The sequence below is a fragment of the Balaenoptera acutorostrata genome, chromosome 3 (genome assembly GCF_949987535.1).
Source record: "Balaenoptera acutorostrata chromosome 3, mBalAcu1.1, whole genome shotgun sequence".
Classification (NCBI taxonomy): Eukaryota; Metazoa; Chordata; class Mammalia; order Artiodactyla; family Balaenopteridae; genus Balaenoptera; species Balaenoptera acutorostrata.
The window spans coordinates 8478755-8494943 of record NC_080066.1 but is presented as its reverse complement, the minus strand read 5'-3'; the positions used below and the strand labels follow the sequence as shown (position 1 = coordinate 8494943).

The 16189-nt window shown below is 46.4% G+C and overlaps 1 protein-coding gene across 10 annotated transcripts in view; it reads right to left on the bottom strand.

Annotated features, from left to right (window-relative positions):
- The window catches only part of FRMD4A (FERM domain containing 4A), a 474406-nt gene that overhangs the window by 27751 nt on the left and 430466 nt on the right, over positions 1 to 16189 (bottom strand). For all 10 annotated transcript variants that reach the window (XM_057544411.1, XM_057544410.1, XM_057544409.1 and 7 more), the window contains 2 exons: positions 7138 to 7271; positions 2068 to 2190 (listed from right to left, as the gene is read on the bottom strand). In XM_057544411.1, coding sequence (XP_057400394.1) covers positions 2068 to 2190; positions 7138 to 7271 — 257 coding nt within the window. The remainder of the gene's footprint in view (positions 1 to 2067; positions 2191 to 7137; positions 7272 to 16189) is intronic.

Genomic DNA, 16189 nt, shown 5'->3' with positions numbered 1-16189 from the left:
CCCCGGTCTGGCTAAAGCCCGAAAGCAACGGATTTAACCGTGGAGGAGCAGGTCACCAAGTCTGCTGGGGCCAAGAGACCTTCCGAATTACAGGCCGATACGAGAGCCTCGCCTCTCAGCCCCACGTGCCAGGCTGGGCACCCCCATCAGGCACACAACTCTGAGCTGGACTTCACCTCCTCCTGAGCACCGAAGGGAGGGGGCCCAGGGGTGAGAGGGGAAGGTGAGGATTAAAGGAACTATTATTAACATTACGGGTCTAATAAACTCCCCAGTTCCTGCAAATGCCCGCTGCGTTTCTTCCCGGGAGAAGAGTGACGAGGTGGACTCCTGCCCGGGGCCTTGAGACAAACAAGTCACCAAGGACAAAGCCTCGCAGCTGCTCGCGGGCTGTCAGGGCAGCCCTGGCCCAAGACACCGACCCGGAGTTTTGTGGGAGCCCAGGACAAACTCTTGCTACTTAAACCGAGCCAAGGACGAGGCCGGCAGCCCATCTGTGCAGATGGCTGCCTGCCGTGTGAACAAGGACGTCAAGGGCATTCTCAGGAGAAACAGGCATTTCCCAGCGATGTCTGCAGAGGCAGGTGAGGAGGCAGGGATGCAGTGGGATTCTCAGGGAGCCTAAGTCATCTTTTACTGGAAAGTGTAGAGGAGGCACCACGAGTAGGTGTGATGGGACCTTGGGAAGAACAACGGGGTGCAGGTGGGTGGCGCTCATTCATGCAGGGTCTCCCCTGGATCCTTTAGTGCAGGTGTCTGCCCAGCACAAGAGGACTGGAAGTTTCCAGGCAATTCGGATGACAGCTGGGTTTGAAAAATACTCCACCAGAGGGTTTCCTAAGTCCCACCGGCCCGCACCCCAGTTCTGACCCCGGTAAAATCCCAGGCCCAGCCCCAGCCCAGCACACCTTCTCCGACACCTCCTCCTGTTTACTGAGCGCCCAGCAGGTGTCAGCGCCGAGTTGAGTATTTTCCGTGCACTGGCTCTCTTAATCCCAGCGACAGCCAGAGAAATGAGGGTTCCGAACGTCATTTTACAGAAGAGGAAAAGCGCCTCCAGAGCTGGGTGAGGCATTCTGGCGTGTCCACCAGTGCTCCCAGCACCCGCGGACGGGGCCCTGCTACCACAGATCTCAGGAGACCGAGCCACCCCTCCCACTGTCTCCAGGGCGCGTGAGCTCCCCTCTCAACTCAGCCCCATGCTCGCCCACTGCACGTGTCACGCGAGAACGTCGGTTCCCCTCGCTTTGTAAAAAGACTAAATACGCACAGAACTCCTGTCTCCACCGGCTTCGATTCCTGCCCTTTTAAGTCCTCTGCTCAATAGCATTGTAATGAGTAACTGTATGCGGAATAAATCTGGAAAGACATTTCCTGTACGTGCCCCTGGGGCCTGAGGTGTGCCTGGCCTTGAATTTCTCTTGGTTTGAGACTGGATCACTTATTAACCAGCTGGAGACCCAAGGCTCTGCTGCCCCCAGATCTGAACTCTCCAGTCCCAGCCCCCGCCGAGGTTTAGTCCAAAGAGGGTCAAGTGAGGGGTGCTTTGGGAAGGCGCAGTGTCTTGCTCACGCTCGGGCAGTGATTTTAGCAGCCGGGTGGAGTTAGGACCACCGAGGGCAGGCCCGACTGTCTTTCCCCGGCCAGTGGCATCGCTGCACCTGCTGGCGTGCCCTCAGTGTTCTTTCTTCTTTGGTCGTTTTCTGTCATAGATCAGACAGTACGCTTGGCTCTCAGTGACAAAGAGCTGGGAGAAGAACACATGAGTGTTACGGACTATTCTCCCATTAACTTTGCTGCTTGCGACAAGCCTGTTGACTTAGACACACAGCCTCCACAGAAATCAAAATGCTTACAGATTAACGCAAGGTGGCCAATCCAACCAATGGGAGCCACATACTGACCAAGCAGCTAACTTAAGAAAAGGTAAAAGGAGAGCAACTCAGGAGGAAAGAGGAAATGGCATCCGGTAGAATGGAAACATCCTTAATAGAATAGCGAGGCGCCCTCACAAGCGGGAAAGTGAGGCGCGTGTAAGAGAATCCAGCCACAGAGAGAAGCACGTACCTCTCCTTTGGGCAGGATTTTCTGCTCGTCCAGTTTGAAGGCTGTCCCGATTCTTCTTCGAACAATGGGTGGTTCCTCTCCTGGATCCAGGGGATACTCCACGGGCAGTTTGCCCGTCAGCTCCTGCAGAAGTGTGACAGCACGAGGGGAGAAGGAATCAGAGTGGGGTACACGACTGGCTTCTAGGACGTACACACACACTTCAAAGCACAGATTCAATGCACAGATTCGAAACCATAATCTTACGCAATACAATTTCATTTCTCCAAGAACGTAGGAGAATACAGTCCTTCCTTTCCAGAACAGAGGCACTTGGAAAAGATTTCCCCCAAAGTAAATTCCTGTCGGGTAAATAAAATCACTACTGATTTTCATCATAAAAACCCGAATTTCATTCACTTGTTAATTTCACATGTCTGGCATGTCTACTACGAACCTGTTGAGGCCACACAGCCAGTAAGAGCAGAGGCAACATGAGATCTCTGGTCTTTCCGGCTCCATACTCTGTGCTTATTTCACTGCACCAAATATCTGAGTTTAAAATGGGTCTTTCAAATGAGTTTTCTTAGGAAGCGTGGTATCTATATGGCAAATTCCAGAAAAGGGCATTATTATATAATTTAGAAACTGAGTATGAGTAATAACTATTCTACTCTGGCCAGATGCTCAAGGAACAGGCTGAGTTGAAAAGACATTAAATGTGTACAAATACGAGTTTCAGTCGAAACTGAAAATATAATCCATATTACTGACATGGCCACTTAAAAAAAATCTGGTGTATGTGCGTTTGGGGCTCTGGAAATCTAACTGTTGTTGAGTATAACGACAGTGGATTTAGTTGACAGACCACCGTGGTGACAATGGTCCCGGGCAATCGCTGAAAGGTCTGTGGGATGATTCAGGGTTAGAATTAGGCTTTATATGAGCAGCTTATGTCTGGGCTCAATAGAGATCAAATCTGAGTCAGCAGCTAACCCACGTGGTAGAGTCCAGGCGTCCACTGCAAGGAGACACTTCCAGGGACCAGAAAACCCTGGGAGACCCACTGCCTGCCTCCAAGGGACCGGTGGCCCTTCCAGGCAGAGCCCAGCCCTGGTCTCTAGTCCCAAATCAACACAGAGGTTGCACAAAGACCCAAGGCAGGCTCTTCTCGGGAACTCCATCACCCATGCAGAGAGCTTCTGTGCCGGGCAGCCTCGTAAGGGCAGGAAAGCCCTGATCATCAGATTCCACGGGCAGTCTGACCTTCTAACAGGAGGAGCGACATGGCTTCTCTGTGCCACTGCTGTGTGTACACATTGGGGTGTGTGTCTGTACACACTGGGGTATGTGTGTGTCGGGGGGGTACACCCGGCATGTACAAGCACACCCACTCCCTGCGATCCTGGGCCTCTTTCCTCCTGGGTTCAGGCCACTGGGAAATGACCTCTTGGACTTTTTATTCCTCACTGTTAGCATTTCAGAGCACAGTGGCCAACTCTTTGAGTATGAAATGCTCTGCAATTTTCTTCCCTGTTTTTTTTCTTCTTTTTCTAAACGTGGTTCAAATGTCTCCCAAGTAGTTTGTGTGTTTATTCTGCAACATTTTATTTGCTTCCCTAAAAGTCTGCCTATAAATAACATATTGAGGATTTTATACTATTAGGACTTTCTTTTTTACTTTGAAACTTATAAAAAGGAGGGAAAAGTTGTTAAAATGGCCATTGATTTGTAACTCTAAAGAGCCTGTGGTTTTCTAACACAACATTGCAAATCAACTATAGTCTAATATAAAATAAAAATTCTTAAAAATCTATGAAAAATTTAAATGCTGTCTCTAAGTTTGTGAATTTAAGCTACTACAACGTAAAAGAAAAATTGAACAGCTGTATTAGTAATTAGTGCAAATTGAGAATCTGTATTGTCCCAGCGAGAGTACCAGGTCTCCCTAGAATAATGAAATAAAAACTTTAAAGAAGAAGAAGAACAAAAAAAGAGTCTTTGGTTTTAAAACAAAATATCTTTTTTAAAAATGAAGCTACTGATTTTCCACCATCTGCTTGGGGGTATCTGAGTCCAGGCCTTGATTCTCCATATTTAATCTGACATCACGTGTAACGAGAGCTGCCTGGGGAAGGAGGAATTTAACACACTCTTGTGGAGGGCTCGGCCTGGTTCCCTTTCTCTTCTTATGTTGGTTATATTTTGCCAGACGCTCCCACAGCACCTCATTCTGGCTGCCCCACACCCCAGGGGACAAAAAGTACTTCTGGATACCCTGAGCTGAGGGGGTGTGTGTGACACAGAAAGAGCAGGACAGAGTCAGGACAGAAGTTCTCCTGTCCCCTAACCTCAGAGGAGTCAGGACAATGTGGCCGGCTTCTCGTGAAGTTTCTTCTGCTGCTCAAGTTCTGTTTTCTGGTGTCCACATAGTAAGAAGCAGGAGCTCTGTTTTCCTTATTTTGCTTTTATTTTTACGAGAGGCACAGAGACCTTCACCAGACATGTTAACCTTGCCCGGACATGTTTCGCCAGTTTTCTGATGCTGATTCCCTGCTGGGTTTGGGGATGCTGCCTTTATTAAAAACACAACAAGGCTTTACAAATTATTAAATGCAGACACCCACACCCATGTTTTCTCAATCCTTCCAGTGTATTCTTTACAAAAAGATTGCTGATATTAACAGTATCTCAGAGCACATCCCCCAGCTGGGACAATTGCTTTCCCAATATTTGCAAAGGATTTGCGCTAATGTGGGTCTGCTTTGAGCCAGCTCCGGTTTGAATCAATCCAGAGCATAATTAAGCCAAATTGAACTGTAATATGATCTCATTCTGTGGCCCCTTGTTTCATTCTTCCTGGGGCAAGGCATTAGGATTGGGGGGAGGGGAGTAGGGCTCTTCAACCTAGTTTGGGAACCTCTTTCCACTTCCCTTTCTGAACTGTTGACCAGCAGAGCTCCTTGTAATGTTATATACAGAACACTCTCTCTCCTGAGGGCTCCCACCCCATGGTGTCTGCGTGCAAGCACATGCACACGTGTGTGCATACACACATACGCACAATAGCGCGAGATGCATTAAAAAAGCAAGTCTTCAAACATGATAACAAGGAGTTGTGGAATAAGCAGAAGGTGGTGGAAATAGATGTTCAAATAAATAGAGACAGTGACCTGCCACAGTCTCTAAATCCCAATGAGACATGAGCCTTGTGTATATATACACTTGAGGAAGCATTGCTTTGCCTAAAATTAAAAGATTTTTTAGATGACTAGGCTAGGATTTCATTAACAAATAACTCATATGGCCCAATATCCAAAAAACAAACGACCCAATCAAAAAATGGGCAGAAGACCTAAACAGACATTTCTCCAAAGAAGACATACAGATGGCCAAAAAGCACATGAAAAGACACTCAACATCACAGAGAGAAATGCAAATCAAAACTACCATGAAAGGGGCTTCCCTGGTGGTGCAGTGGTTAAGAATCCGCCTGCCAATGCAGGGGACACACGTTCGATCCCTGGTCCGGGACGATCCCACATGCTGTGGAGCAACTAAGCCCGTACGCCACAACTACTGAAGCCTGCGAGCTCTAGGGCCCGTGAGCCACAACTACTGGGCCCACGTGCCACAACTACTGAAGCCCACGCGCCTAGAGCCTGTGCTCCGCAACAAAAGAAACCACCGCAATGAGAAGCATGAGCACCGCAACGAAGAGTAACCCCCACTTGCCTCAACTAGAGAAAGCCCGCATGCAGCAACGAAGACCCAACACAGCCAAAAGTAAATAAATAAATTTATATTAAAAAAAAAAAACTACAATGAGATATCACCTCACACCGGTCAGAATGGCCATCATCAAAAAATCTACAAACAATAAATGCTGGAGAGGGTGTGAAGAATGTAATTCCTACTGTTGGTGGGAATGTAAATTGGTACAGCTACTATGGAGAACAGTATGGAGGTTCCTCAAAAAAATAAAAATAGAATTACCATACAATCTAGCAATCCCACTCTTGGGCATATATCCGGAGAAAAACTTGGTTCAAAAGTATACATGCACCCCAATGTTCACTGCAGCACTATTTACAATAGCCAGGACATGGAAGCAACCTAAATGTCCATGAACAGATGAATGGATAAAGAAAATGTGGTACATATATACAATGGAATACTACTCAGCCGTTAAAAAGAATGAAATAATGCCATTTGCAGCAACATGGATGGACCTGGAGACTGTCATACTGAGTGAGATAAGTCAGACAGAGAAAGACAAGTATCATATATTGCTTATATGAGGAATCTAAAAAAAATAATACAAATGAACTTATTTACAAAACAGAAACAGACTCACAGACTTAGAGAATGGACTTATGGTTACCGGGGGGGAAAGGCGTGGGAGACAGATTGGGAGTTTGGATTGACATGCACACACTGCTATATTTAAACAGAAAAGCAAGAAGGACCTACTGTAAAAACAAAACAAACAAACAACAACTAAAGGAAAAAAATGCATCATCTACCAAAAAAAAAAAAAGTGAAAGATTCACCAGATCATGAGTTTTGAAGGGGATTTTATATCAAGTGAAATCCTGATTTCCTCGTTGATGCCCAAAGGTGCTCCTCACTATGATTTCCAAAGATAAATCTGAAATACACTCAAGAGAAACAAAAGCCACCACAAGGATAAACTCAGGCACAATATCTTAGGAAGCTGGCAAACCATTCCATCCAGCGTGGGAACTATCATATGAGGAAATGCTTTATAAACCATGGGGCACCATGCAAATGTTGTTGTTTACAATTGTTATTAGGACTGTTATTACTACTTGGCATTTGGCCCCTAGTGGGGTCCCTTTTGGGATTCTGCCAGGACCCACTTTCACTGCTGTCAGAGTGTTTTCATTATGGTCCAAGACTCCTGTTTCTGATGGGGCTCATCCCGGGGGCTGGGGGCCATCAACAGAAGAGGGCTGGCTTCCCTCTTATGCCCTTTATGACGCCGACCCTTGCCTTTTATAAATATGCGAAGACAGATGAGGGCACAGACAACACAAGAGTCCCACAGGACGAACCAGCGATGCTTACCGCTTCTCGGAGGCAGAGTCTCTTCAGCTCTTCCAGCCGCTGGCGAAGCGTTTCCTCCAGAGCTTCCTGCCTGGATTTCAAGGCTGCCAGCATGTCTTTCTTGGCCGACTGCGAGCTATCTGACTCCTGAGAACCTGTCAATTAACAGTGGGGTTACTAGGCCAGCTGACGAGGGGACGCACATCTGGACCACAAAGGAACTGAACCGGAGCCCACGCTGTGACTGTGGGATTTACCCCAGGAATCAAGAGAGTGTGAAATAAAACAGGTGCCCAGAGCTCCAAGGGTGAGGGGCGGATTCTCAGCACTTTGGGTAATTTACAGCTGGTCAGAAGGACCGGCGGGAAAATTTACACGCCTCTTCTTTGATTATCTTAAGATATGTCACACACCCATTTCAATTTCACTAGCAAATTTTAATAGACTTTTTATGCCGTGAAGGGGAAAGTAAAGTTTAAGCCAGCCATTTTAATACAAAGTTTTAATTTTTTCTATTTAAAAACGCTTATTTTTGCTTAGTACAAAGATAACGCATGTTTATCATAAAAATTTTGAAAATGTAGACATGTACAAAAATAATCCATAAGCTAGTCACCCAGAGATAACCACTGTCTTGCATTTTCTTTTAGCCCTTTTACCTAAGCACATATATTTAAAAAATAAAATTAGATTTGTATTGTATTTTTTGAACTCGAGACTGTAACATGAGCAAATTCCCTCCAAATAAAAGTTATACATATTTTTATATGCAGCACAGAACCATCTGCTTGACGAGTCAAATAGCAGACTGCTAGATAGGAAACCTCTGTGGAAGGCAAAAACTGTAAACCAAACAAAAGGAAAATATGCTGAAATGCCAACTGGAGAGATTTAGGGTAGACCAGAGAATCATTTCTGGGCTGCAATGTTTGGATTCTGAAATAGGTTTCCTGCAGTGAAGCTATTATACCTTTTCTACCTGGACGGCTAGACAAGGCGCCTTGACTCCCTGAGAAAGGAAAAGCTGATTATTGCTTGCTTCTCGTGTCCATGGACAGCGGAAGTCTTAGAAACGGATGGGCATTACTGGGTGTGCCTTCAAGGGGCTCACATCACGCCATCTGCGACAGCATCAAACGACATCGAACACCTAGGTATCCATCTAATGGAAGATGGACAAGATCTCTACAATGGAAAGTATAATACTCCGCTGAGAAAAACGAAAGACCTCCAACAAGAGAGAGATGTAGTCTGGTCATGGATTGGAAGCCAGACGTTGTAATGATGTCAATTCTTCAGGAACTAAATCAGAGAATCATTGCAATACCAGTAAAAATTCTAGCGGGATTTGTTGGAGGGAGGGGTAGGAATTGTATTTCCTTAGGAAACATTTCGGGACAATTCAGTGAATGAATGACAGATTTGACAATGATCCAATCAGAATTCCCAGAGTCGATTGTTCTGTTTCTTCCAGTGGTTAAAGAAGGCGTCTCAGAATCACAAGACTAGAAGGGACTTCTATGCTTTTGTATCAAAAACTCTGTGATGGGGACTTCCCTGGTGGTCCAGTGGTTAAGACTCCGCGCTCGCAACGTAGGGGGCCGGGGTTCGATCCCTGGTCAGGGAACTAGATCCCGCATGCTGCAACTAAGAGCCTGCATGCCACAACTAAAGAGCCCGCATGCTGCAACGAAGATCCCCCAGGTGGCAACAAAGTTCCTGCATGCTGCAACTAAGACCTGGTGCAGCAAAATAAATAAATAAATAAATAATAAATAAAAACCAACAACAACCCTGTGATGCTCAAATCATCCCCATAAATATAAGATTTGACTCTTATTTAGGCTCTGAGCAGGAATCCCCATATTCCCTCAATTACCAGGCACCTAAGTTCTTATAACCCTAATCTTCAAGAATTCTCAGTGTTTAGGTACAATACATTTTGACTCATTCTAGCTTGAAATAGAGAATCTCCATCACTGCGGGAATGTACCATCTTTATGCCTCCACAGTAGCTAATAAATATTAGCTTGAATAAACAAACGAATAAATGTTGTCAATCGTATGGTTGGATGCTATAATTAAGTTGTATCTCATCTCCGTAAAGAAATCTAGTACCTGTAGGTTGTTTCTTTATAGAATCGACCTTCCAAACTTTTAATCATTTTTGTAGCTCTTTCCTGGATTTCGTCCTGCTTCAATTGCATGTTTCCAAATTCAATAGCAAACTCAAGCGAAAGCTTGACCCTCACGAAGGCTCCATTACCTCATGGTTCTCAGATACTAAATCCACATGGTGTCGTACTCATGTGACACATGGCTGGACATTACTGCAGGCTCCCCGTTTTGAAATGCTTCAGGTTTTCTATCCCCATAAGTCAATTACCCTGAGCTTATTAGTCCTGAACTATCTGCAGTCTACATTCATCTAATGTAACACAGCTAAATCATTTTGAATCGTAATCTTGTTCCCTGAGTCACAGTCACCAATCACAGGTGAAGACGCAGGAAAATTTAATGAGCTACGCTCTATTATTCCATCATCTAAAGAATTAATAAGAAGGTAAAATAATACTGGAAGGAAGTCAGACTTTAGATTAAAAAAACAGACCTGGGGAAACTTGGGTCCAAGAAGATGAAAGGATTTCTAGCACAAATGAAAAATTCATTGTTTTCCCTCTCACCCCTGCCTAACCTCTCAATAGGAGATGATGATTTATGAAGTCAAATCTAAGAATGAACTATATTCAAGAATGGCAAAAATCACAACATTAAACTCCTGGTGGTAAAGCCCAGAATTTTTGGATGATCTGATCTCTAGTTATGGATTAGTTAAGCTTTGGTCTTGAGCTCATTAGCAGTACCTAAATTATGATTACTTATAATAATTAGCCTAAATACCAAACCCATATAAGACAGAGTGATGGCTCAAGAGGCCTTCTCCGTATCTGGCACCACTAATGCTGGCTGGCTCTGCTTCACACCTTTATTCTTGAAGTTGCTTCACGAGGAATATGGTGCCAGGTACCAAGTCAAGTCTTTGCAAAGTAAGTGAGTTGGCCTGGCCTAGACATGCAGAGTTCCATTTTCATCTAACCTGGATGGTGGGTAAAGGGTAAAACGATCTGGTTTTAATGCGCTCTAAACCACTCACTAGACGGGTGACCTTGGACAAGTGACCTGCCCTCCTCAATCTGCTGTAAAGACTAATGAGATCACGCACATTCGGCATTTAGCTTGTACCTGGGACAGGTAACCCCCCCCCCCCCCCCCCCCCCCCCCGTATCTAGGGTGGACTTAACTTGAGTGAGTGCACATACCCACACAGGGACATTCCGGCTAGAATTAGAAAGACAAAAATGATTGAAATGACTTCCTCACCATTACTCAAGGAGCCATTTGCCAAAGAAGAGAAGCTCTGTGCAACGCAGCTACCACTCGGGCTCCAAAGCTCATCTTTAGAAGGAGCAACAGAGGTCTAGGCACTGTTTTCAAATTTCGTTTCTTGAGCCCCTGGGTTTGCATTTATGCCTTTGGTGCGCCTGTGGATGAGGCTGGGACGGAGTCAAGGGGTTCGGCAGGTTCTGGGGCCCCCCACTCCACCCTCAAGCTAGGACAGCTCTGCAGTGGGGTTCTTGTCACAATGCATTTGAAAAAGAGGTTCCCGGTGCCTCTGTTTCTGTAAAGGAAATGTACCGTCTGGGCAAGCGTGCTGAGTGCTGAGAGCTGCTCTCTTTTGGAGCTTGTCGGATCTGAAGCTGTCGGGCGATTACCTGCAACCAGGCCAATGTGGCAACCCTGGGGGGAGGGCAGCCGAGTGCCCAGGGATGAGATGACCACACCAACAGCACAGAGCACTGACGAAACTCAAGAGTATCAGAAGAAGGAGCCCCAAGTGCTCTGAGATGTTGACGCTGTCACCCTCTAGACATCCCCTGAACGGCACGCGTGACATCTGAAAGGAAGGCCAGCCAGAGAGGCAGAAATCGGGAGGCAGAGAGTCACTCTTCATCCTCTCAAGTGACAGAACAGAATGAATCCAGGGAGAAACGCAGTCAGAAGAGCCTCAGGGGCGCAGGGCAACGAGACTCTTGCAAACTAAAGGTTTGTGAGCACATCTAAAACGATTCTAGACACAGAAATAATTTCCAGTCGGCAGCTGCACTTGATGAACGGTATAGAAGCTCTCCGTTACTATGATTTGTCCATTTCCGGTTACGTGAACACACACATGCCTTTTCACAGGCAACCCCACTCCAAGGTTATACGTGCAGCCCCCTAGAAATTAACAAGATGGAAATCCGCTCTCTCTGAGAGGAGCAGTGAAGGATAAAAGACACCTGGATTTCCAACACGTGTCAGCTGTTAATTGGTGTCAGATCTCGGGTTGTTAACCTCTCAGAGCCATGATGTCCCCAACTAGAAAATGACCAGTTAACTAACCCCCAAGATTCCGCCAAACTCGAAGAATCTAGTACTGAAATAAACAGCTTACTGAGGCAGTTCCCTCTCACCTCTAGCAGTCAGGTTTGCAATTTTTACAAAAGGACCCTTACATACAGCGCCATCTTTCTCCTCTTTTCTTTCCCATCTCCGCCTCCAGAACAGACACGCATCCCTCCAACTCTGGTCCTTCTCCCAGCTATTGCTATAGTTTGCTTCAACTCAAAAGGAAATGTCTAATTATCAACCAGCACCTAAAGGACTGACCTCTGCATCTTATCAACAGGCCAAAGCAAATTATCTGTAAACCTGAATACTAAGTAAGAGTTTAATCTGAGCTTTGTTTGGGATTAACGAAGTACGAAGATGGACGGATGCTCTCTACCGAAGCCAGAAGAGTGAGATTTCAAAATGTAGAGAGTGACAGAGCAGTAGCCAAGTGCTAGCTGGAAAGGACTGTCCAAGCATAATCAATTGGTGCACGAATCCAAGGAAAACTAGGAGTGATCTGAATGCCTTTGAAAGATCTAAGTAGCGAATAAATACTTCGTTGTTGGTGGTGGTCAAACTTTCAAGTAGCACCAAGTTTGTAGGAAAGAGTGATGTGAATACACCTCGGGAAACGTCAACTGGTCTGGTAGCTTCCGGAGACTTCTGGTAGTAGTTCAGAGCTAACAAGTCAGGGCTTGTGTCCCAGCTCTGTGCCATACTAGCTGTGAGGACTCGGCAACGTCACATGACTGCTCTACATCTGTTCCCTCCCTTCTCATGTGGGAATGAAAACAGGACTTCTGGGCTTCCCTGGTTGTTCAGTGGTTAAGAATCCACATGCCGGGCTTCCCTGGTGGCGCAGTGGTTGAGAATCTGCCTGCCAATGCAGGGGACACGGGTTCGAGCCCTGGTCTGGGAGGATCCCACATGCCGCGGAGCAACTAGGCCCGTGAGCCACAACTACTGAGCCTGCGCGTCTGGAGCCTGTGCTCCGCAACAAGAGAGGCCACGATAGTGAGAGGCCCACGCACCGCGATGAGGAGTGGCCCCTGCTTGCCTCAACTAGAGGAAGCCCTCACACAGAAACGAAGACCCAACACAGCCAAATAAATAAATAAAAGCAAACAAATAAATAATAATTAAAAACAAAACAAAACAAAAAGAATCCATCTGCCAATGCAGGGGACACAGGTTCGAGCCCTGGTCCGGGAAGATCCCACATGCTGCAGAGCAACTAAGCCCATGTGCCACAACTACTGAGCCTGCGCTCTAGAGCCCATGAGCCACAACTACTGAGCCCATGTGCTGCAACTACTGAAGCCTGCGTGCCTAGAGCCCGTGCTCCGCAACAAAAGAAGCCACCGCAATGAGAAGCCCACACATCGCAACGAAGAGTAGCCCCCGCTCGCCACAACTAGAGAAAGCCCGCACAGCAACGAAGGCCCAATGCAGCCAAAAAATAAATAAATAAATAAATAAATTTAAAAAACAGGACTTCTTCAAAAGTTGGGAGAATCAAATGAGATTGATTCGCATTGGCTTGCAAGATGCTTAGAACAGAACGTAATAGGCACTACATGAGTATTTGTAGTTATTTGTATTCAGGAGTGTCCCCTGGCCTTTGTTAGGAGTTGGCACCCCAATTCTGGGGAGCCTCATAATGTAAAAGAGGAAGAACAGCGAATAGGCAAGAAGCTAGAAGGCTGGTGGAAGGTGCACATGCAGGAAACTCGGGAGAAGAAGGGAAGGGAGGGGATTTTTACAGAACTCCTGGTAGGAGCTTCCCACACGTCCTACTTCATTTCATCCTCACAGAAACATTATCCCCATTTTCACAGAAGAGGTCATTGGGATGTTAGGAGGCAGAGCTGGGATTCCAACTTGGCGGTTTGGTCTGCTGCATCCCTAGAATGGAAGCACCATGAGGGTAGGAGAACTGGGTCTGGCTGTAATAAACACGGTTACTGTGCCAGCCTATCTGCCTCTCCAGCCCAGACCCTTTCTGCGGGACCGCACGGAGGAACACGTAGGCAGAGAGGAGGAGCCCACGGGTCCTTCAGGTGCGCCAAGGAAGCCACAGAAGTCTCTGAAGCACCTTTTGTGTGCAAGGTGGGGTGGGGGAGACAGGTAACTGGACGTGGGTCCAGCCCTCAGAGAGCCTGGGGTCCGGCCATGAAAAGCTGTCCAGTGGGAGGAAGGAGATGAGCCACGCACTTGAACGGGAGAGATGGCAGCTGCCACATCCCGAGGCCAATTAGGCAATTAACCTGCAGGGCTGACGAGGTCTGAGGAGGCTGAGTCGCCCTGTGGTCCGCTGCCAGGATGATCAGCATCAGATTAGTTCTCTGGAAAACCTTTCACCCTGCTTACTGCTCAGTCAATATCTCTTTGAATGAACCCAGACTGAAAATGTCTTTTGTTTTTGGCTCTCTGATGATCATTTTTCAATCCACATCCTTTATAGAAATAGGTCACTCCTCAGCTGGCTGGAGAGGAGGATAAAAAGATCTGACCCCAAAGAAGACAATTCCAATCCAAACACAGCCGGGAGTGTTTGAATGATGCACTGAAGATCAGAAAGTCACTTTCAGTGGGTCTTTGGAAATCTCCCGAGTGAACTCCCGGATGCTAGGGATGTTGTTGGCGGAGATATTTCTGCCACCTCTGGAGAAACCGCCTCTTGGACTTTCTCGTGCTCCAGCTAGGGAACTCCAGATGTCGCCCAGTGGGCAGCTGGTGCCCTGGGGCAGGATGCGTGGGGAGGGCCAGCTCACACAAACGGCAGCTCCCCTCCCAGCCAGCAAACGTGGGGAAGGATGTCCTCATCGGGCTGAGATGGAGAACGTGCTCCAATCTTTCAAAAGACTCTGGGCTACTCCGCACCGGATATGAGAACGCATCCTCTTAAACAGAATGTTGTCAGGAACCGGGGCTCATCTGTTTTTACACAGATGGAATTCTGATGACCAGCCCCGCTGATCTCAGGAGACAGAAGGGGTTCTTTCCTCTCTGAAAGCAGGGGAAATTTGAAACAAACAGTACCCCAAAGAAGAAAGAAATCTGTTGTCCTAAAAGTAAGGGAAGGAAATGACAATCTGTCTGTTTAGACTTTTACGGAAAAAAAAAAAAAAAAAAGAAAGTAGGCATATTCCCAGCAGATCTACAAAAGCTGTTAAGGAAAAGTTTTGGCAGACACCCCAGGAATAAATACAAGGGAAAAGGTCTGAACCCTTTATGATGAAGAGATATTTATTTGCCTTACAAATCCTCAATTATGAATTCCTTACAGAAAAGATATCCTAAGAGAACATGGGAAATAAAGCCACCTGGCAGATTTCAGGATAACTGTGTGTGATCTCTGGAGAGCATCTCAGGGAATGAAATGTGATTTTTTCACATGAAAAGTGCACGCCTGGAGAACTTTTCATTAGGGTCGGATATTTTAAAAATAAAACAGTGCATGTAAAAGAGCAGTGAAATGGGAGCGCTTTGAAAATAAACACCATTTGGTGGCAGCGAAGAGTCTCTGGGACTCAGAAAAAAAAAAAAGTGCTCAGTGGCACTTTCACCAAAGGGTGAAGGGTACAAAGATGATTAAAAAGAGAAAGGTTCGGGGTTGGGGGAGAGGGAGGGAGGGAGAGAAGTGAACCACTGATTTAAAAAATTAGCAGCATCTGGTAAATTATCTAGCTGAAACCACTGTTATGAGTTAATTTATACGGTTTCCATTTCTTATACTGTGAAATAAGGGGGCTTATCCTTCTGGCTCCAAGATTCTGTGATTCGACTGTAATATTGAGAAGGCTGGTCTCAATAAATGGGAAGAGAGAGCAAAGGCTACGGGAGGGGACGGCGATATTTCTTTTTCAGTTTTTAAAATTCCATCAAAGTCGTTCACTAAGGTTACAGATTATCATTCTGCCCTGGTTTTCTTTAGCAGGCAAATATTCCTTTACACGGGAGGGTGTAACTATATCAGTATAAATGGCTTTATTAGGTTTGTTTTTACCCCCAGTGAGAGAGCAGAAAGGGACAACCATTCTGTCTTCTCACAATTTTGACTCAGGCCTGTCCTGCTCAAGCCACGGCCAGAAACATCCATCCCACAGAAAGAGATTTCGCAGCCCTCACCGGTTACACAGTCCCATATAAACACACCCTGGCAGAAGGCGAGCCCTCTGGCAGTGCTGCCGGCTAAGCCCATCTGCAGGGCACTGAGCCCGGGACCAACACGAAAGGCCCCTGGAATCCTGGGCATCATTAGACTTAAGAAGAGACAGGCAGCCGATAACAGAACCTTTGAAAGGCTGGAGAGAAACAGAGGGAAGAGACAGAACGAGAGCCAAAAAGAAAGGATGGAAACGGCACTTCCCTGGCGGTCCAGTGGTTAAGACTCCACGCCTCTAATGCAGGGGGCGTGGGTTCCATCCCTGCTTGGGGAACTAGGATCCCACGTGCTGGGCAGCAAAAAAACTGACAAAGTTCCATCGACAGACGAATGGATAAAGAAGATGTGGTACACATATACAATGGAATATTACTCAGCCATAGAAAGGAACGGAATTGGGTCATTTGTAGAGACGTGGATGGATCTAGAGACTGTCATACAGAGTGAAGCAAGTCAGAAAGAGAAAAACAA